At 33.8% G+C, this 24,588-nt stretch overlaps 1 protein-coding gene across 1 annotated transcript in view; it reads left to right on the top strand.

Annotated features, from left to right (window-relative positions):
• Nucleotides 1–24,588, top strand: part of LOC123548479 (synaptotagmin-1-like) — a 157,643-nt gene that overhangs the window by 97,457 nt on the left and 35,598 nt on the right. Inside the window, exon 3 of the mRNA XM_045335781.2 lies at nt 11,594–12,323. Within this exon, the coding sequence (XP_045191716.2) occupies nt 11,792–12,323 (532 nt within the window). The 5' untranslated portion in view covers nt 11,594–11,791. The remainder of the gene's footprint in view (nt 1–11,593; nt 12,324–24,588) is intronic.

Genomic DNA, 24,588 nt, shown 5'->3' with positions numbered 1-24,588 from the left:
AATAATGCCTCTAAAAGGTACAACAGAAAGCGTGACAATCCGTTTAATTGCAAGATAACCTTCTTGCATGTCTAAGTTACGCTCCAGACAAGATCTTGCAAAATCTTTAACCAAAAGCTATGACCTTGACCTCTGACATAAGTACCTTGTCGTGCGTGCGACACGCCGTCTCGTTCAGACAGACAATTCAGCGACATAAAAGAGACAAGAAATACATTTCTGAAAAGTGAAAAGGGAATGTTATGTACAGGGGAACGGGGTAGAAGAAGACAATGCTGGATATCTATATCGTGGAAACAAGATAAAAAATATACTCAAGATGCAAGATAAAACTCAGGGGTCTATAAAACGATAAATTGGAATTATTATAATAGTATCTGTTATGTGTTTACGAATTGAAATATCCGTCCCGAGTGTACCTGCGCATTGGGCGGAAACGAGACTATGCGATTCGTAAACACATGACTAATATTTTTTTCTTGCGTGTCGTATACATAATTATAAGTTTTTTATATTGATAGATTATTTTTCTTGCATACCGTATTTTAAAAATAATAGAATAAATAAAGCAAATAGAAATAACACTCTTTCTTATAGTAGAGTATGTACACTAAGCGCGGGAAATGAACGTACGTAAACAAAAGTGACGTCATGACGTTTTAGTGACGCACAATAGCAAAGTTCCACTTCAGTTTTTTGGTTAGTAGCGTAACGTTAGTTTCTTGTTGTAAAATAACGTATTTTGAATCGAGAAATATGCTATAATGAACGGAGAGAAACTGTTAAGGTACATGAATTTTTCGTATGTTACATAAACGATATATAGGCCTAATCGGTGCATGAATTGTTAGTTGTCATTAAAAGCACGAAAGTCATCTGGCATAGGATTCCAGATGAATTTTGCCAGCATGGGTAAAAATCACCGGAAACTCCAGTCCGGTGCAAGAATATCCTTTCCGTGCATCCGTAATTGTAAAATCGTTTAAGTGATGCACAACTGATACGGTTAAAGGCATCTCTATAATTGTAGACTGCGCATGCCTTTAAGCTTGTGTCAGTTTAATAAACAAATGATTTGCCAACATGCCATGGTAACATATTGCGGACGAATTTATATACGGAAATTGCTTTAGGCCGTTTCTTGTAGAACGAATAGATATTACATTAATTGACAGTTACGTACTGCATTTGACTGTTGAAAATGTCAACTGTATTTGTGAGACAAGTGTTAATTTCCTGGAAAACAAAGCCAGATCCATTATTGTCCGAATGCTATTAACGTTGTATGTATTTGCGTACACTGCCATAAGACTGTTATCAAGACTATTTAACTTGAGTTGCCCTGTAACGGCCTACTCCAAGTCAGAAAAGCTTAACCTGAATAAGAGTCGTAGCTGAATGAGAAAATATGGAGCAAAATAGGAAAAGAAATCTACAAGTTGCGTAGATCATTCACTTTTACCCGAGGAACTATATCGCGAACTCTCGTCCATAAAATGTAAAATGAGAAGAAGTCTTTTGAGCCGTGCCATGAGAAAACCAACATAGTGGGTTTGCGACCAGCATGGATCCAGACCAGCCTGCGCATCCGCGCAGTCTGCTCAGGCTCCATGCTGTTCGCTTTTAAAGCCTATTGGAATTGGAGAAACTGTTAGCGAACAGTATGGATCCTGACCAGACTGCACGGATGCGCAGGCTGGTCTCGATCCATGCTGGTCGCAAACCCACTATGTTGGTTTTCTCATGGCGCGACTCATATTTCTTTTATCCAGAAAAATGCCACAATGAAGGAAGTTTAATTATACTTGTGCTAGAAATTAAAATTTCATTCTTGTTCAATTATTTCATTAAATCAACGTTTACTTCCCCTTTAGTACTTAAGAGCCGCTCTATAAAATATAGTAACCCTCCAGATGAAAATGTTTTTGAACTTAATAACACAGCGTCTATGAAACCTCTTAAATCTGTAACATGTATTAAGTGTTCTTGGAGTAAAATTCTTGGAGTAAAATTAATATCTACTATTTCACAGCACACTTTAATGCGTGTCAAAAGCTTTTCTATGCCAGTTTCACAGTACAGATCAGCGAGTGTTTTATAAATTAACACTTTAATAGTCTGTTTTTCGATTTATAAACATATGTCCATTTAAACGTACCTGGAACTAGAAAAAAAAACAGAAACATGATTTTTGAGAGTACATTTTTTGTTCCCTGCTTTTTTTCTGTACAGCTCTCTGAATGAATTCCTTGTCCTCACAGAAACCAAGATTCTTCTGAAGATTGTATGGTTCAATTATCTAATGACAAACGGAAATAGTAGGAAACAATTTTATAATCACGTAGAATACGACATTGATTAAGCTCAGTTCGAGTGTAAATTTTTAAATGAGTGAAATTGAGAGAGAAAAATGAAATTGTACTTAGTTAATGTGTCATCTGGCAAATGGTAGTAGGGAAGAGTAATTGAGGTAGCGTTGGTTAATCCATAGCCTGGCTCCCTGGCCGCATGGTTATTTTTATATAAATACTGGAAACGTTTTATAAGAAAATTTTAAGCCTCTAAAATAGCACAATTTTATCTGATTGCTGAACCATGCCTCCTATGTTTGGAACCAGGGGCAATAAAAAGTGTCAATGTAGAAACAACCTTCTGGAGTTACTTCCCTCGTAGTAAAAGAATAAGAACAAACATAGGGACGGGAGCAGGTCTAGTTAATTCAAATCCTATTCAAGCTACAGTATGTGATTTTCCGAAGTGTCAAGGTAAAATGCAGTTTATACAGAATAATTTAATGACGAGCTCTAATTTTGATAGATACATATTTTCGCGATCTAAAGTATCGTACTCTGGCGATTTGAAAGTGATTTAACTTTTTTATTAAAATATAGATTGTAGATAATTTATTGACCTTCTAATGAAATCAAGTGTACAGAATACCAGCACATGTAATATTTCATATGCTAATTATTCGTTTGATTGGTTCTGCTTATAATGCTGATTAATGTTGAAATTTCCGGAGATAACTGGGTAGTCATCAAATATTGCGTATTCGTCATGTGTTCACTTTTTTACAAGACCCAAATAACAAACTCTTTATCGTTCTAAAATACGGATTTCCATATAGAAAACGCTGGCGCGATGTTTTCTTGTATATTACAGCGAACAATGTTTGTTTTTTTTTGTTTCTCCGTATACTGTACATTGCTTGACTGTCGCTTCGGTGAAGAATAAAACAAAATTGGGAAAGGTTGTTAACTTGGTTATGTTACTGTTTCAACAGTAACGACGGCAATTAACCTTAAATTTGTATGATTTGTTCTACATACTGAAAAAAACGAGTATATGTATGACGCTCCACTAGAATGAATTAACCAGTTTGCGAAAATCGCGCAGTCAGCGAAAGACACTTTTCAATGGATCACCAGCCTGGTTGCGACATTGAGCAGTCATATTTAATTATCTTAGGTGGTTTGGGAATAAGCGGCAGTCGAGAATTAATGGAATGGCAATTATTGGACGATGGATGACCAATATAAAATAAGTGTCTAATTAAGTGAAGAGAATAAATGAATTATTAATAATTTTCAGCTTAGGGCGACACTGCGACAGATTTTCGATCCGTGGGGGCGCAGCATCTGGGAATTCTAGCAACATTTGGTATAAATCGTTAAATACGTACACGAATATATTTGAAAGATGGATGTGTTGTCACCAGAGGCTTATTCCAATTGTAGACTTGTGTTCCTATTGTGACGATATTCTATAACGCGTTTTTGCGTTATATATATATATATATATATATATATATATATATATATATATATATATATATTAAAAAAGTCAGTAAAATCCTTGTGCAGGTATAAAATATATAAAAGTTCAATTTGTAAGGAATAAACAGCAGCAGACTTCTGTGTTTTACAATTATTTTAATAAAGAATTATATATATATATATATATATATATATATATATATATATATATATATATAAAGAAAAAATAAACAACATTACATGAGTAATTACTCATGTAATGTTGTTTATTTTTTCTTTATAATATACTTGATCCGGTACAAACTTTTACATTTTATATATATATATATATATATATATATATATATATATATATATATACCAATCATTTCAACTATATAATCATTCTTATTAGATTAAATAGAAAGATGGAGTCTAAACGAAAGACATAAATACGAACAAAATAATGTGTGAGCACCGCAGGGTAATCGTTGCGTTCAAAATGCTTTGAAGTAAGCGGGTCGTGATTAATATTAATACAATAGTTAAACACCAGCAGAAAAAATGGAGACGCGTAATCCTTTACATGCTTTGAATTCGTGCGTATCTATATATCTTCAAACAATAAAGCGGAAGTTGTTTTTTTGCATTGTCATTGCAGTCATGGATAATATCTATTGCGCGCGTGATATAGTTAATTATTAATCAATAAAGATAAGTAGGCTAAGATTCATCAATGTCTTTGTGACAATTAACTCAGTTAAATTTTTTACAATACCTCATATTACATGCAGCGTAATTATATAGACTGAATATAGACTGCCATTAGAAAGGTTCATGTTTTGTACTTTTGCGGGTTCGTGTAGGATTTCGTTCTTTATTTCAATAAGAGTCCGAGATCAATGCAAAACGCAGTTGTTTCCAAGGACTTGGTTTTTTTGACAACTAAACCTCGGATAAAAATGAAATATCAGATTGATAACACGTCTACAAACTTATTTTAGTTATATCTGCTCTAGTAGCAGCAGCAGCAACAACAACAACAACAACAGTATTAATGAATGAAATGGAAATTGAAAAAGCGAGTTCTCTTGATAATTCGCTTGATGCTATAAATCATGCGTAAATTTTAAAGATACCTCTGACAATTACCATAGACACTGTGTCCATAACAAGCAACCTTGATAAGAACTCAAGCCAGTATTCTTCCACCTGTTTAACTCGTCTTGCATACACGCCTTTTATGAATATACGAGTAGCCAAATATTTGTCAGAGTTTTGCAAACATTTGATGATTTCCAGTCTGTTGCTGCAGGAGTTACGGCCCATTGTTTATTCTTAATATTAACATGGCCAAGAAAATAGTTTGCATTTGGATCTAGCTTTTGTCATTTTATAACAGAGAAGTTTATGTTCTCTTGTCAACTAAATTAATGTTTTTTGTTAGAAGGCACGTAAAGCTTTAATTTCTGTTATTATTTCAATCTTGTCCATATAATGTTAATCAATATCACCCACGTGCAGTTATCACGGTCTCTTTATATCTAAAACCGGTTCATTCATTCATTACTAACTCAGCAGGCAAGTCGGCAACTGTGTAAAAAAGGACCCATCCTTCTCACCAAAGAATTTCTGTAGCCGTACAAATATAAATTCAGCGTTAACACACCAAGTCAAAACACATACTGTCACACCTTTTTAATAAACCAAAAACTTCCCAGAATATACTAAAGTGTAGGCAGGCATCGTGATGGTTTCCCTGCAGCTAAAAAGATTAAAAGACACTTGATATTAACTGTGCAATTATACATTAAGTACAAACGTCCTTTCGCGTGTGTGCAACAGTACACTTGTTTATTTTGCTGCAATGCCTCGTCATTCTTTAATCAAGATAGCTTAAAAATAATTTTAAAGATTTTCGTTTCAGTTGACAGTTGTGACGTGACTTTTGTTTTCATCATGGCTGATGCATTACTGCATAAACGTTGCTGAAAAATCGCTCAATAAACAAAATTAATACTGGAGTAGTTGCATTCTACTGTGGCAATATTTTTCTAACTTACACATTAACCGATGTTCGTTCGTTACAAGTGAGCTTCTAAATAAATATGATTCACACAATTGACTTGCCTTTAAAAGGCTTTTGATATAGCGGTTGTGCCGCAAAAGTTCAAACTCACTTCCTAGGTTGGTTACTAGTCTAAGATTAGTATTCTAATTTTAGCGGTCGACTGGCCTTCAGTTATCATTGGTGTTAAGGACAAGCGTTCTTAACCTTAAGAGTGAACCTTGATCTAAATACTCGGCCGTTCGGCAGCTGCTGAAGTCCTCGAAATGACAGTTACTTAGTTAGAACTCTTCGGTCAATTGATCTGTGATCCGTCGAAAGCTGAAAAAAGCAATGTATCTATAAGTCAATACATATGCTATATATAATATATTTGTGGATCACTTTGCTACAAACTTCTAACACTTGGGTCTGTTGAAACAGACATAACCTAGCAACCGGATTCTCTATATACAATTATTACAAGGATGAAACATGATATAAATGTATAAAATACAAATGATATTTTTTGCAAACACAATTTCAGTGTTCAAAAATGTATTCTCCTGAACCTGCATTGGATTCATATTTTGTTTTCTTTTTAAGACATCATCATTATGTTGAAAATTCATTGTGCATTCAGCCTTGGATTTTCCGTAGCTGGACTTGCCTAGCACTTTGCATTCTACTTGAATGGACTATTGTACACTTGCTTATCATGATAGTTTCGGAGTCATAGCGTTTTCTATTTTGTTTCTATGCATTTTAGCTAGATACTATCATTTCACACTGCCTTTCCTTTCATCGATTATGTACAATATGCCTTGGTATATTATTAATTTTCTGTAATAATATTTTATTTTATGCTTATTGGTGAAATACTGGAAAATAGCAGTGAGATATAAATCTATATCACTCACAGTGCCGAACTTCTTTTTTTTTCCAGATAAATTATCTCCCTTGAAATATATTCTTTAATTACCTCCCTTTGCTGCCTTTAAAATTACTGGATTATACTAATATTAAGCCATACACGAGGCATGAACTGCTAGACAATCGTATATAGAACTGGCTAGCTATAATTAAATTTGCAAAAGAAATAATGTTACCTTTGTCAGCTTGGTTGCTTGGCCTTGCCATTCATGTAGCTACAGATCTGTTTCCTCTACTTTTTTTCCATTGGTTCACTATCGTATGGTAGACTTTACTGGCGACAGCACATTTAGTTGGTTGTTGTCTTAGTTAATTATCACAAGACATCAACTCAACCTTACGTAATATGCCAGCATTTTCGTCGAAGTGCTTTCCCACTCCAAGCCCAGCCAGTTGTGTTCCAACTTCCATCCATTTTGTTATGCTATGCAGCTCCTAGATCAATATTTCCTAGCTATTTCCATTGAATCCATGATGATATTTAATTCTGCAGCTTGATATTTCAAGGACTTACGCATATTCCACAGTTGTTTAGATTTTTCATGTTCTTTTTTTTAATCTGTTTTGGTAAACAAAGCAAGCTTCCGGTTATTCAACGAACTGACGGATTGACCCGAAAAGTTTTAAATATGCTTCTACTTAACTATCGGCATTTGTCAATGCCTCTGTTAGCTGCGGTGTGTATTTTTTACACAAAATATTTAAATGCAGTTTTTGTTTTTAAAAACAAAATGGCGTCGTGTTGATTTAATGAACCTAATCACCAATATTCGATATTAATGTGCCTAAGTGTCCATGGTAATTTAGCGGATGTATCATATGTAACACGGTAGCTTAAATAAATCCGAATTTCGTCATGAAATATTGGATTTATATGAACATTTATGCACATAATAAACAGAAAATTCGTTGATCTTCACAAACTAGCATAAAATAAAAAGAAAATTTGTTTGTTTGCAGTGAGATATCGAAATATATCATCACCGATAAGGGAGACAATTGAATATTTTCACGAAGGCTCAGGCTCCGCCTTCGTGAAAATATTCAATTGTCTCCCTTATCGGTGATGATATATTTCGATATCTCACTGCAAACAAACAAATATCCTCTATATAATACTAAGTCATGGCCTTATCCAGTTTAATCAGCATTTGTTATTTATTTGTAGTACTCAAAGTGTCAGGCCACGGTTTAAATCTAGGTCACTTCTCATGTAGTTAAAACAAGATGCCTTTAAGAGCAAGGACGTGTCTGTCGCTTCTTGTATTCGTGTTCTACTGATGCAGTAACATCCAGACTTTGGACGTAACAATTAAATGGGAAATGCATGTTATCCCCTATAAATATGCCAAGTTTCATCAACAAAGTTTGCGTACTTCTGAAAGTATCGCAGGTTCCACTACTTGTGACGGACGGTTTGACAGTAGAAGTATTTCCTTTAACTTCTTTTGATAGTTAATGTTTATGGAATTAACCAGTATATTACTCTTTTTAATTAGAAAAAGGTTGTCTTTAGTTTTAAAAACGAATTTTCCTGAAGTTCCCCATTTTTATTTGTGCTTACTTCAACCAATAACGCAATTTTGAAATGGTTTCATACTTTCTATACAAAGTAATCTGTAACTAGCACTGTGTGTAATTATGATTTATTTCACTTGATTTTATTAAATATCCAGTAATATATTAAAAATGCACAACAGAAGAAAACTGAAATTCTGTTTTATAAACGTTTTAAAAAGACGTCAAAACTGCAAAGTCAGGTGTTTCTTGCATATTTTTATTTTGGATGCAACCTGTATCAACACAGTAAAAGTCATCATTCAGTTTTATTACATGACTGTATTCTATTGTTTCTCTGATTGGCTGAAAACGGTTCGAAAAGTAATGAGTACATAGCATATCAATTTATCTTGGGTTATAAATAGTACGAAAATAAAAATAGATCGAAGTAGGTGCTTGGAAAACCAATATCAACCTGATTTGGTCTGAATTTATTAAAGATACAGTTGTAATAACAAGACTGACCATACATTTATTTATGTAATAAAACAATTATTGACTTTTTCATAGGTTGATATCAGGATTTATCCTTCGGCTCGGTGAATATAACCCTTTTCGGGTTGATAAATTCTGATATCAACCTATGAAAAAGTCGATAATTGTATAATAAGACTAAGAAGATTATTAGCGATATTCCCGTGAACTCCGTGCATGCTGCACATTAGTTGCTGCCGATTCACAAAATATAGTTTCAATTATCATGAAAGTGTCATTTATAATAGATTTGTTGATGTAAATGTGACTGCTACATATCTTGTATGAACATAGAACATAATAATTTCTTGTTATTTCCTATTTTCGGTAATTTTCATATAAGGTAATTGCAATGAATATAAATATTTGGTTAACCTGGTAAATTATTCTACCAGATGTATATAGCGTGCAATTGATTCGATTGCTCTTGAATATCTCCCATACGACGGTACGACTTTATGGAATCACGAGCACGACTTACTTAATAATGTAATTGCGCATATTCTCTGTCTGGACACCAATTGTTTTATCACAAATAAAATAGCATTATGGAATTTAAGAATCACGTACAAGAGCTTAAAAGGCGGTCAAATGCATGCAAATGGAAATCTGTCTGAAAGGTTCGCTTGGAATACAGGTCTCCCTATTTTAATGCACTGCAAAAAGCATGTGCATGACATCCACGAATTCTAAATGGCAGCGATAATATTTTTAATGTAAATCCTACATCGCTGGAGACAATATTTCAACTACAAATGGTAAGTGTTCGTGTTACGCACAATGTGTTTCTGATTCTCCACGTCCAGAAGTGCAACTAAAGAGACTTTATTCTAAGGAAAGCCCAATGCTGGAAGTCAAAGACTGCATAGGTGTCTTTTTCTGTATAACGAAGACAATCTACATGTCATTTAATTATTCTCCCACTCCCACATACAGTGTATGTAGTTGAAAAACGTGACTAGAAGTCTACCAAAACTGATATGAGGGGATTGGAGAGTTTAATGAAGCTGGTTTCTATTCTGAAATTAGCATACATGAAAAAATGCTATTGCGAGAAGCCAGAATGATTAAATCACCTCTTAAAATCGCAGAAAGATTGTTTTTATAGTGCTTTAGCGACCAGTGCAGTCTGATCAAGATCTGCACTGTTCGCTATTCCGTCAGTATCTGTTTGGTAAGCACCCCTTTTAAACAGCTAATGGTACTGTCCAAATTGAAGGATGGACAAGTTCATCATAGGAATTTAGCTAGGTAATAGTTAAACTACGACAGAGCATAAGTGTTAGTTCTATGTTATTTATCAACTCGACATTTCGAGATACTAAGTACCATATTATACGTAGATACATAGGTCATTTCCAATATTAGATACCTTGTGTAGCCCTCAGATAACTCTCGGTAGGGTAATCCTCTGGAAACCCTAGAGGGTTATATAAGATGGCCTGACAGCGTTCGCTCATTATTTCCTCAATGTTTATGTCTGGAAGGTTTTCGACCTAGTTTGAGCCAACATGACAAGGAAATATAGACATACCCTACACGAACATGTAGTTATGAGTCCGACCAAGATCAGGTCCGTGGGTAGCTTTGATTTTGAGGAGAAGTCAAAGAAGGTGACCTGGTAGTGCTCGAACTAAGAACTTTTCGCTATCTATACTATATCTGGATGTTTTGAGCTAGTTCGAGCCCCTACCACCAGAACATACTATGCATGTAAAAGTAGGTACATGTATGTATCTTGGATACCGTTTAAAATATGGAGTAGCTCTGAAGGCTCTAGTATGCCATATATCGATGTAGGGTAGTATATGTTCAAGTCTCTAGAGTACAGTGTTTAAATGTGTAAGTAGATGTATCCGTTCTTCGTTTCATTACATAAAAGTCAGTAGAAGTATCACGTTAATATTTTGGCCTTTGACAGACGGGCAGACGCTCAAATTATGCGGATAAAAGGCAAAATACTAAATGAATAACTCGAAGTCTCTTGTTTCGTTTCTCGAAATTTCGAATTAATAGATATTACGCACCTGCTCTTCCGTATTGAACAGACAAACAATTAATGGAAAAAATACATTATTTTTAATTATGTCATGGTACAGAGCTTTATTTAAAAAATCGGGGGAAAATGTGTATTCAGACCAGTGGCCAGCTGGCAGAGCATCTAAAGGCCATTTCGAAGTTTGATTCCCTATATTTACTGCATCTTTTTCTCAAGCAAGACAAGAATAATATATAAATAACAGTACGAGTCCTTCCGGTAATGGCAAACGCAGATGATTACAATCCTGCAAGTGTGTTTTAATTTCGAAAATGATTTTATTCTTGGTTTTATGCATGTATACATTTGCAAAATAAATTTGCTCATCATTTTGCAAATGTCAGTTATGCAGCGAAAACAATTCAAATTCAATTATCAAGGTTCTAATTTCTCGATAAAAAAAATCGATTTTTTTTTCTGAATTCTAGTCAAAGCTTTGACCACTGTATAGGTAATGATAAAAACTAAGACAAAAGGCAGTCAGATGGTTATTAAGTTTCGTCTAAAAATGTCTATCAGTAGTATTATGTGTGAACTTCAAGTAAAAATTCTGACCAAAATGTCATGTCCGACTAATTAAATTTCTTGTTACGAGCGAAGTTGGGAGTTCTGTATTAATATTTGCAAAACCCACTATGCCACTTTTCCTTCCGTCAAATAAAAGTACAATACTGACTGATAACAATGACACAAAATCGATGACACCCCAAAACAACATGTTTTTCCTTATCGGCACAAAAAAAAAAGCAATTAACTTCTTAACACTGACCATTTTTATTATTTCAGAACGTAGACAGGGGCTAACAAGGAAACAACGGAAGAATTTACATCAATCTGGAAAATATATTGAAATGCAAGTCACGGACAGCTGTTATCTAAACAAAATCCTGTAAATGTTTATCGCATGTGACAAGCCTTTTATTTGTCGCGATCAATTTCCGACCTTATAATTGACCCAATCGCCTATCGGACTTTTTTTCCAATATGGAATTGGAAAGTAAGGAGAACGCCAATTATTTAATAGCGATATATATTGCTGCACCGATCGCTACAGTGGTATTGCTATTGGCGTGTGTTTATGTCTACTGTTACCGCCGATCCAGACTGAATTGGTATGAAAAGTATTTATTGGAAGAACATCAGCGACAGTCGGCTGCTGGGACGACAGAAAACGCGGGAAGTAGTAATAAGCGAGGGATTACCGGTGTTACTAGAAATAAGAATTATAGGAGACGGAATTGTTTTGGAAATTTGAAACCACTAAAACCAATCGTGGAGGTCATTAAAAGTTTGAAGAAGTTGACAACGAGGCTTAAGTCCTCGAGTGAAAATGGTTCAAGGGATTGTGAGAATAAAACAGAGTGGATAGTTTGTTCCAGAAAGAGAATGGGATCTAGTCCAAGTTCGCCTGTACATGATCCGGCGGAAGAGAAGTTTTGGGTACCGCCGGCAGTTTTGGACAGAAAGAGGGCACAGAGTCTTATTCCGACGACGACACAAACTGAGAGTGAGGAAGGTCAGTAGTTAAGTTGTAGTACAGAAAATATGGACGTCTATATAATTATACTTTTTTTTTCAAATTTAATATTTTATAATATCTACTATTTTATAATTAAGTTACACAATTATATAATAAAACTATTATAACCATTTAATTTTATTTAGAATTACAGATTCATATATTTTAACAACGAAAACGAAACAATGTTTGCATAAAAATGTATACAATTCAAGTGATGAGTAAGTTTTAAAGTACAGTCATGTACTTCTGTAAAAGGTGGAAAATGCTCATTTTTATAATTATTTAAAATACATTTAAATGTAATTAGAATTGATATCAATAATTAATGCGATAGGTATTTCAACAACAACACGTATTATGTATAGGTTTTTTTTATCTCATCAACGTTTCGGCTAACGCCTTCATCAGGATAATACACATACAAATATAAACAACAGACGTGACGTAAAACTGATAACGTAACGTCAAATGGCGGGAAAACGTTAATCAAAATATCAAAATGCAAATACATATAATTATATACATATAATTAGTACAAGGTACTATCCCGGATATGAAAATACCAAAAATTTCCTATAGTAAGATTACATAAAAAAAAATTTTTTTATCAATAATTAAAAAATATAAATAAAACGTATTTGAAGACTATATTTTCATAATTTTAAAGTACGTATTGTATATGCACACCTACAAAGTACATATTTTGCATATTTCAGCATATGTAAGTAGAATCTACTCTAAGGCTTATTTAAAACAAATAAAGCAGTAACAACAGATTTTGAAGGAACCTCATTTTCCTATCTTCTAGTTTTATTCTCGGTTCGAATCAAAAGATGATTGACTTCCGATATTGAAAACTATTTCTTCTTGCTGGCTTCCTGTCGTCGCAGGCTTCTCAATGTCTCTGTAACGCATATCTCAAATAATTTCGATTATGTATCTGTGGAAAAGACAGATTTGATTAGGGCAAAATCCCTCCTGACAATTACAGAAAATTGTAGGCAACAACATGCAATTTCATAAATATTTTCGTTACCGAGATGGAATTGTTTCTCGTCTGCTCCCCTAAGGGTATAAAGATACGTCAGTTTGGAGAGTCTCGACAATTCAGCAATTTTAATTAAAAACATTAAAATCTTTACAAATTTAAATTGCAGACGTTTCCAACAGTTGAAACATTTTTATAAAATTTATGGTTCAGTCATATGATATGTCTAAATCATGTCGTTAAAAACTGTTTTTGTTTATGATAGTATTTCCGGCAACCCAGTGAAATTTCATTTTAAATTAGTACAACTTGATCAATTCATTGGATTTTGATCTGCCATAAATGTAGCCACCTCATAGGAATTTACGTATAAATTGTTCATTTTTTTTCGTTAAATGTTGATAAAAAGATATAAAAAGATGTGGCCGTACAAGATATTTCTTAGAATATTAGAATGTAATTATTATCTTGTACAAAAATGAGTAGATAGTCTGCTGACTATATTTTTCACATCAGAATGCAGTCGATCTCATCAGAAAGAGTCAGTTATATCCGTGAGACAAGAACATGCTTTATACTGACCAGTGTGTCTCATTTGAGAAGGAGGTAAATAAAGTACAAGTCAAATGGTTTATCGCGGCCAGAAATTTGTACAAACCGGACAGAAGTTGCGAAATTGTCATTTGTGCAGGAAAGAAGCGTTTACCATAATGTCCAGTACTGGACAGGTATAGTGACCATGCACGGACACAGCCAATTTTCTCAGAGGGGGTCCGATCACCTGCCCCCCCCCCCCCCCCCCCCTCCCACCCTGGAAATTTTGAAATTTAGAACTTCATTTTTTGCATTCTGGGACAGTTTTATGGACTAACCTGTTAAATTTGGGAAAAATGATAAAATCAAGCTTTCTTGAAGGTAAAATTCTTAGTTTCTTTTAGATAAAAAATATGAATTATGTCGGGGTCGTATGTAGCAGCAGCCGCATATACTTTACATGCGGTCCTAATGTTGCCTTTTTCGAAAAACATTTTCTTTCCTTCTTGTCTTCTTTCCTTTTTTAAAGATTTTCCAGAGGGGGTCCGGCCCCCGGCCCCCCCCCCCCCACTCTGGATCCGCGCATGGTGACATATCATGCTTTCTGTTTATGCAGGTAAACTTGTGTTTGGTTAAATTTCAACAGAGCACAATTGTCTGAATAGTGTATAAACTCATTACTGTTTTTTTCAGGCAAGGGTGGAAACAAAAGTGGTAGAAAATGAAAACAGTAACATATTTATTAAAAAAAAAATAAATAATGAGACAAACATTTCCAACATCTTTGGACGGTTCAAAAATCCCATGTTAAGGCATACAGACACTAAATAGAAAAATGGCGCGAAAAAAAATGGTAGTCGCATAATGGCGGACACAAATAGTCCTCAGTTTTTTTGCTCTGTAGGGCTATTTTCCTTATTTTCTTTGCATTTTTTTTGCTAAAATCACATGACAGATCTATGCTTGACATGTAGGTAGCATTTTCATAATGAAATAACAACATGACAAAATTTTTCATGGAAACTTAGATCATACACCACCAGTATAATTTGGGGTCTCATTTTTTAGCTGATTTTGCAGTTTGTGTGTTTGACTGAAATTATTTTTCTTGCATCAAACATGACCCCCACTTTTCTTTTGATTTTTAGTTAGAACTGACAATGTTCTTCAAGAAAATGTAAGTTACAGAAATTTAAAATGGGTCCTGATGTGTGCTGCGGTCATTGGAAATGGGTCAGTTTCATATAGAATAAAGAACAACAACTATTCAGTGTGTTATAACCTTAAACATACGATAAAGCCCGAAACGCGTGAAAATGTTCCGAATGTAAATCGGATGAAGTAAGCGCTCTATGTATGCGTCTGGATTGATTAAACTGGGCGAGTCTACTTACTTATTACTTGAGAATGAAAAATACGTGTTTTTAAATGTTGCTCTTAAACAAGGGTGGCGGTTGAACTACTAAAAGTACAACACCAGTTAATTCACAACAAATCGTACGGTATGTTTTATAATCAGTAGAAGCTAGTCGTATTTACGCTTATGAGACGTGTTTCACACACAAGTAAAGAATTCACAGGTCCATCATGAAATATTTTTCCCAGCGCACATATACTTGTCCTATTCAAAATGATCGCGGCCTCATCGGCCGCGATCAGTAAAGGTGTTTCTTATAAGTGACCACCGATTGTTATAGCATTCCTATATTTTTCATCTATATTCAAATTCTATAAGAGTTACACCTGCTTTTTGTGTTTTAATACGTTTTTAGTTATCACTATCCTGTATATTTACGCAACATGTATAACAAAATAGAAACTAAATACCCCAAAAAAAGGAGAATGGGTGTTGGGGCTTTTTAGAGCGTGCGTTTTGATATCAATATCTTAGAAGATAAAATAGAAAAAGCTCAGTGGAAAAGATCGAAACACTAACGAGCACTTACTTGTCCGTGTAGAACTGTCTTCAACAGAATACCAGTTCGTGTTAGCTGTCTCATATGTAGCAGGGATCTCAATTTTGACCTTTTTTGGCAGACTTGCTTTCGCGTAAAAACTAAAAATACTATAACATGATGTATCGTTTTTCCCATTGCAGTGTTACAGATCTTTTTATTACGAGTTAAACAATTTTTTTTTTGGAGCCTAGGGAAAAAATGAAAATGGCAAATGCAGTTTCGTAAATTGATATCAGATTGAAAGAAATTATCAATTATTCTTTGTTGTTCATTTGGGTATTCTCTAACTTTATAAATCAGCCGTATTTCAGGGTTTTGTAATGTAATTTTCTAAATTAAATATTGCTAATTCCTAATGTTTATGCTACATAATAACATTTTAATTTATTTATTTACTAAAGATTGGCTCGCCTTGTAATTTAACAAATGACTTGAACTCTTTTTTATGAATAATGTTGACGTCAGTGCAACGAGGTGTGCCTTTTCCGTACTGAAATATAGTTTATTGTAACATTGTTCATAATCTATTGATAAACTACAAAGTAGATAAAATACAGTCACAACCTTAGACAAGACCTTAAAATGAAAAATAACATTTGTTTACCTTACAACATGAAAGATTAATGTTTATTATATATCTACGAATTTTCTGTCTAAAATGAGGAATTATTTTACTTACGAATACAAAATCCTGTATTCAATTCCGACCGGATACGGAAAAGATATTCAATGCAGGGACTACTGCTTCAGTAGCAACGTCAAATATGACGTAAGAAATGAATGACGTAATTGTGGCGTATCGACGTTCTATGCGTCAAAACGTTTGCCATTTCAAACAAGCTTTCCGACTTATTTAACTAAAGTGTATATAATCAAACGTCATTTAAACGGTACCTTGATCATTTATTTAAAGAAAACAGTATGGTTTCTATAAATGGGTAGAGATTTCATGGTCATAGCCAATTTCCATACGTAACTTACCGTTGTTTTTTCATTATTTTTTTGTTCACTGTTTATTCATCAAGCTGCTAAAATGTGCCACCGTTTTGTGCAGTAAAAAAAGCAATTCCATGTTTACCCTCATTATTCAAATTATGTTTAATTTACATTTTTTCTGCAGACATGCAAGGTAAAAATATCATTACTATAGTAGAAATTATATGGTTCTTGGTTTTATAAGCTTTCAGCACAATTGTCCTCTAAGCAAATCAGAATATCTGGTGAACAGTCTGAATACACTTGATTGCATGTATGATATAGGTATGCCTGTGAATGAACTTTGGAAGCTTTTATCTGCCTGGTTAAGATCAAAAAGCCTGTCATATATCAATTCATTAACTAATGGTGACGTGCGATCTGTTAAGGGTTAGGTCTTTTGTGAAACATTAATAGCACCACACGGTACATACTGGATTGTCTTTTCGTCTCCAATGTCTCGTAAAGTTCAACCAACCCAGAGTAATTGAAATTTCCTCAAGCTTTGATTTGTACAATTAGATCTTTATCGTAATTACTGATCAAAGAATTTAGTTCCTAAGTCTATTGTGCAAACGTACATATGATGCTTGGATTTAATATCGACCTTTTCTAACAATTTTACCCTTTTTTGTTGGATTAGTGTTTTGAGTATATAGTGAGCATTATGTATCAAATAGTGCCCTTGAGTATGAGTTATTCTAGTATAAACCTTTTTCTGAGGCTGTATCAACGAGTGAGTGGAGAGATGCTCAGCCTCACTCTAGCGTGCTGGTATCATACTTTTGACTGTGACTAAAAACAGATCTGATATATTACAGACTCCGGTATATAACGGATTCAAACGATATCTTTAATGCAATGGTGATACTAACACTAACCTTTAGTCAGTATATTACACATATTATAAATGCGTGCTGACATGCAAAAATTTGCGTAACTTTGTCGTGCGCTCCATTTGATAACATTTCCGGACATGTGCAGAACGACCGCACCAGATCTGTAACGAGAAATACCGCATACTTTTTACATATGTTCCGTCATGGTCAAACGTTCACGTTTCACGACACTTTAATTGATAATTCAAAAGGAAATGACGTAAGCTGGTATTACTGCGCTTTTCATGGACATTTAATGACGTTGTATAAGGATGAAGGATACTTGTAAGCACGGTTGATTCAACTTTTTTTATCTGTAGCAATTCATGACACTTTGTGTTATTAAAAGTTTTTGCTTTTTGCTTGTCTATGTCCATTCAAGTAAAAACATGTAAACAGGATTGAAGTACATGACCCTCTAAGAAAGAACAAAGAAATTATGGATATTTAACAGTTTTAAGTAACTTCGGGTTTACTATTACACGTAATTTTTAACTCTGTGTTGTTGATAATTTGTGTGCTTGTAATTATCATTCCAAAGATTTTGAAATGCAGTTAAAGGCTGAAACTGTGTTTCTTAAATAGGCCAGTGTCAAAGTCTTTACTTTCAATTTACCTTTTATAAACAAACGTCTTCTATACTTAGAGCGACATTTAACGTCACTCTGTTTTTACAAAAGTAACGACTTTATTTCACTCCCATGGCGTCAAACATATGGTACAAGGTAATACATATTGTATTATGTAATACATATTGAATTATACAGGTAGGACAAAGGCCTAAATAAAAAAAAAATGAAATAAAAAAATCAGTTATGTTTAGAAATGTGTGAGAAAAACTGTTTGGTGAAGATTGATTTGCACCAAGCTGTAACAAACTGTAGACACTATTATAAAAAGCGTAGCCACATACAATGACATTTAGCTGTCATTATTTGGAAATTATGCGTAATACTTGTATGATTATGATGTACATAGTTTTCACAGATAGCAACGATACAATAGACATACCATACTTGACAGTTATATTGTGAGACTTGATTAACGTTCTGCGTTCTGTGTCATCAGAAAACTGATTTGTACGCCATCTTGTTAAATATTCAGTCAGACTGCGTTAATTGTACATCTCGCTATTCAGAAACGCACTTATTTCATGTTATATTCCAATATCGGTGATCATACGTTTATGATTATAATAAGAATATATTCGTATAAGAATTGTATATAGATTTAAAAGTATAAGCGCTTTCAGTGGCCTGGTGTTTTTCATTCGTATGAAACTGGGAGATATTGGTTGTTAACAAAACTAAATTATCCAGAGTAAATAAAGCTTGATTTTAATTTTTATAACATAAATATTCAATAGTCTCTATTTATACACCAATATTTATTACACAGAGTGATAGATATGTAAAATTATTTGTTTTCGAACAGGTTAGTTGACTGCAGGTCATTTAATTTCTTTAGAATATAAGTGCAATGAGGCCCCTTTTAGTCGTAATAAAACACCGCTTTCTCAAATAGAAAAATATATTTTTTGTTCACCTTTTCACAGTTCGTTTGTTCACAGTTGCAATACTCTTTGTCATTGTAAAATGTTATCGTGCAGAGAAAGTATATCTGATTGCAATTATTACTGAACAATATTGAAATTATGTTTATATACACCAGGGGTTTCTGATCAATTGAATTTGCAATACTGGAAGAAACTATGCTTCTTGCTCAGCAAAGAAGTGCTATACATGAAGTCATACTAGCTTTCATGGTATAGATCTTAGGAACACATTTATTCCGTCTGGTAAAGATCAAATGCCTTTCATATATGAAATCATTATTTAATGGTGATACGTGATGTGCTAAGGGTTAGGTCTTTTGTGAAACATTAGTAGCACCTCGCGGTGCATGGTGACATGTACTTTCGTCTCCAATGTGTGATGTTCCACCAATTTAAAGTAACTGCAATTCCATCGAGCTTTGATGTACAAAATAAAATCTTTATCAAAGAAACTAACACTGTGTAAACGTAAATAAGATGTTGGGACTTAGTGACAAAAAATTTCGGCATAGTTTTACCGTGTACATTTGGATTAACAAATAATGACCATTGTAATAATGTGTAATTGTTGCATAATATATAAATCAATGTTATTTTCATTGCATATGATATGTTATAGACCCTAGGCAAACCTTTTGCTTTTTCGTTATCTTTCAAATTAAGATGATTACATTTTTTCTTGCTAACCCCCATATTGTTTAGAGATGGGAGTTCTGCCGTTGTCCGCTTCTGTCCGTACGTCCGTCTTACAAAAGTGTATGACCTATAGGCATCGAACTTATCACTGGGAATGCTGTTCAGCATGTGAATTGTGTACCTTGTTTTCAGAAACATAATTATTTATATTAGACATAAAATGAGTGCATCACTGTGTTCTTTATATAGTTGAGCATCACCTAAACAGCTGATGACCATTTACTGTCTTACAGGCGTGGCAGGGACATATTAGTGAGGGCTTTAGGGTCATGTGAACGCATATCTAGTTGAAAATGGGCGTACTGTAGTTATTTCATTGAAATTTCAACAAAAATAAAGGCTGATGAAAAAAAAAAAAAAAAAAAAAAAAAAACACTTTTGTGTTTAGAAGAATATGAGAAAACTAGTGGAAAACCTGCTTCAGCATTAAGCTGTAGCCAACAGTAGACACAATATATAGAAAACCGTAGTTACATACAATGGCATTAAGCTTGGTAATATGCATAATACTATTATTTTATACACCATTTGCAGATATTATAGCGAGGAACGTTTAGAATTTACCTTTATACGAGACGAAATTATAATTTCGTTCAGTTTATTTTGAATGTAAGCATCGCTCGGTGATAGATCTCGCGACCCTCGATTCGTAGATCCGCGCTTTTTTGTATTGAGGTAGGCGGGCGACCAAATTCTACATTGTAGAAAAAAGACCTATGCAGAACTACCAAAAAATCAAATATACTTTTTATCATACTTGTAGGTCGGTGGTTCTACCCAGGTGCCCGCTCGTGATAAAATAATGCACGGAGGCGCACCTGGGGTCTTCCTCCATCATTAAAGCTGGAAAGGCGCCATATGACCCATCAAGTGTCGGTGCGACGTTAAATCAAAACAAGAAATATCTTTAAAAATGATGGTCGGCGAATTGTAATAAGGAAAGAAGTTTTTGAATTTTTCATCTAACATTTTTCAAATTGCAAAACTAAACACCGCACTTTAACAATTTAAATGGTTCTCTTTTAATTTTTCGCAAATGTTTCGTAGGGTTGCAATTTTGTTTCGTTTATCCTTAGACGAATAGTTACAGCAGTAGTTTGATGAAGATTCATGAAGCGGTTCATGAGAAGAGGTCATTAAACGTGTTTATAGTTTTAGCTAAATTGGTCTCTATCCCCATTTGTAACTAAATAGCAGGAGACCTTACGATATTGTTACACATCGAGTTTGATAAAAATCCATTACATTTTAGTGGTTAATGCGAAGAAAGGCATATCTTCTTTTAGCTATAAGTTCCTATATAAATAAATTTGGAAGAGGACCTTATAATGATGCTCCAGACCAAGTATGAACAAGATCCACCAAGCTGTTCATGAGACGCTGTATAAAGGCATTTCTAGTTTTAGCTCTAGCAGCCCCTAAACGGGGTCAAATGTCCCAGCTGAACAAAGTTGGCTGCGGGCCTAATAAAGATACTACAAATCAAGTTTGATTACAATACATGAGAATAAATCAATTAAAGGATTTTTTTATTTATTATTTTTATTTATTTCTTAAATAGGCCAACTGATCCCGATTTAACAAATGCATATTCGCTATTCATGAATCTTTAGATAATGACGTCACACCTATAAAAAAGTGAAGGTCAAGCAAAACATACAATTGTAATTATTTCAATATTTCTGTTTCATAAGCAAAGTTTGACCGTAGTCGTATCACATAGATGAACTGTATGCAGCGTACCTTCATTTCAGTGTAATGAGATTCAGTCATTATAGAGTATATATATAATGAAACAGATTTCAACTGAGTTCAATATTTGCATACAATACTAAAGAAAAATATTCATATATAATAAATCAGTTAAATAATTTATAACAAATATATCAAAGTAAACAAGTACTCATTTTAATATGCAATCTGAATAAGTCACAAGAGCAAGAAACCTTTTCATATACAGACGACAATTGTAACAAGGAAAATCTTTTAAAAAGCACTTCTCTACATAAAAGACTCTTATTACACCCTTATTCATGTGATACGCAGACCGTATTCAGCTCTTTTTTTTTAATTTGATATATGTTGGTATTTGAACAGGTTTTTATCATATTTATTAAACTTACTTATCATTTTGAGATATATCAATATTCTTGCTAAATATACTGAGCCAAAGTTAGCTTTAAAACTATGAACACCGTCGTTTAGGATAAACGCTTTGTCTACATTTCACTCAGCGTAGCACAATCAACAGAGTGAAAGAAATTGACACTCTCGTCCAATCAGACAGAGTGTTGCATAAATTTCCATTTTGATAAATTATCTATAATGCGTTATCAAGTAGTTTGATTGCAACAAACACATTTTAATATGCGTGGGGTATTTTGAAAGTTATGATACTAGCCTTTTAACAGACTTTTCCATTGATGTATCTTGCCCATGATTTCGATCAGTTATAACAATGCAAATATATAATATATTATATAATTGAATAAAATAAATAGATCCGTGCGAACATTTTTAGGATATTTGCTTGTGATTTAAGACATCCTCATATTGCATAAATGACGTTACACCATTACTTTCGGTGATCTACCTTGATAGCGATGACATTTGATTTAATAGTTTGACATTTTACATAATACTAATAATATACATTTTTACAGCGATAAAATCGCGGAACATTTACAATTGCCATACCATATATGACCTTTCCTATTTGTATGAGACTCGATTAACTTTCCATCATTACATGTTATCCGAGTACATCGATTAGTTTTTCAGATTCCTTTACTGTCTATACCAGTTGCATACGCCAATCCGTTTAATATACACTCAGACTATGCTAATTTGATACTGAAAAGCTTGACCTAATGTTGCATGTAGATCGCCGTATGAACACATCAGCGGCGGATGTCTCTAAATTGTTGAGTTCTTCTCTCGGCTTCTCGGCTAGAGAGCGTGGACGGTAGCAAGCATTTCCTTTTCCGACTATGGACAGGCTTAATTAGACCGAGCCGGCAGCATTTTCGTTTCTGTTGTGTTGGGCGACTTGTAGAGTTTCCATTTTTTCTAGTTTACCTACTAACATACTAACATATATATATTCCATAGAATGTTTATATACCAGTCCTTATACTACAGAGCTATAAGTATGTTTGATAATTTGTTTCAGAACAACACAGTCCACTGCAGGTTGTTTCCATGTGTAGGTACTTTTTCTTAGAAGACATAGTTAATGTAAATGGAACGGATAATAACAACAAGATCCTTTCCTATTTCAATCAGTCATTGTTTTCTCAAATTACAACTATTTTGTTTTTGTTCACTTTGCACCTAGTTGCAAAAGTCTTCGCCACCGTTCTGTAATGTATTATCCGTGCGGTGGAAATGGCTTTATAAAGCATGGTTAAACAATAGTATTAAAATTATGATAATATTTAAGAGAGACGATTGTTGAACATTTCTTCACCAAAACCTGGTTAACCCTTATCATGCTGGCCACGAATGATTCTGCCTTTGCGACCAGTTTAGATCGCATTCAGTCAGTATCTTTTGCGTAAGCACCCTTTTTAACAATTAATGGTACTGTCCAAATAGAAAGATGGACAAGTTCATTATAGAAATTTAGCAGGATAAGGGTTTATTCAGTTTCCATTACAAGTAGAAAGCAGCATACTACGTTATATTAAGCTTACAATACAACTTTCCTCTACGCAGAAATTAACTCTGATGCGTAATCAGAATACTCTAGATTTCATGATATAGATTTGTATGTGAATGAACTTTGGACATCATTTATTCTGTCTGTTGAAGACCAAATGACCTGTCATATATCAAGCTATTAATCAACGTTGACATGTGGTCAGATTAGGCGTTTGCCTTTTGCGAAAACTTAATAGCACCACGTGGTGCAAAGTGATTTGCCTTTTTGTCTCCAATGTCTTGTGACGTTCCACCGACTCGAAGTAATTGCAATTTCTGCAAGCTTTGATGTATACAATAAGATCTTGATGGTATTTGCTGATCAATGAAAATAGTTCTTACGTCTGCTGTATAAACGTAAATAAGATACGTTGATTTAAGGACTTAATAACGCCATTTTTCAACATTTACTTGACAGGATGCCGACAAAATTGTCCTTAATCGTATTATATGCGTATAAAAACGAAATAATGTTATACTCTTAACAAATATCTAACAAAACGGTTGACAGTTTACCTAGAGCTTTTGAATAATAGAGTATGGACCTATGTCAACAAATTTGTTCGAAAAGCAAGGATGAATATCCAGTAGGGACGCCGCGGTCCAAATTCCCCAAACCGCAACTGTAAGGTACTATAAAGAGGAAAAGCGCTTATTTGTTTGATAACGGACACAACTTCTATGTAAATTCAATATCATATTATTCAAAAAGGAAATCCGCCCGTTTAGTAAAAACAGAATATGTAATACTTTTGACTTTCGAGAAAAGCTGTAGTTGTAACATTAATTATTTAAAATTTTGAATTTATTTGATATTTACATTCTTAATATAAACTTCTAAAATACTTTAAAGTAAAAAAATCATATATACAAACATAACTGGTGATTAAAAGTATCTTTTAAAGGCTGGCGGACTGAAGATAAGGCTAAAGATACAACTTAAAGAACAGAATTGAAAAGCTTCGCACGTGCA

Source organism: Mercenaria mercenaria, chromosome 15 (assembly GCF_021730395.1).
Source record: "Mercenaria mercenaria strain notata chromosome 15, MADL_Memer_1, whole genome shotgun sequence".
Classification (NCBI taxonomy): Eukaryota; Metazoa; Mollusca; class Bivalvia; order Venerida; family Veneridae; genus Mercenaria; species Mercenaria mercenaria.
This window is presented reverse-complemented; position numbering and strand designations above follow the sequence as displayed.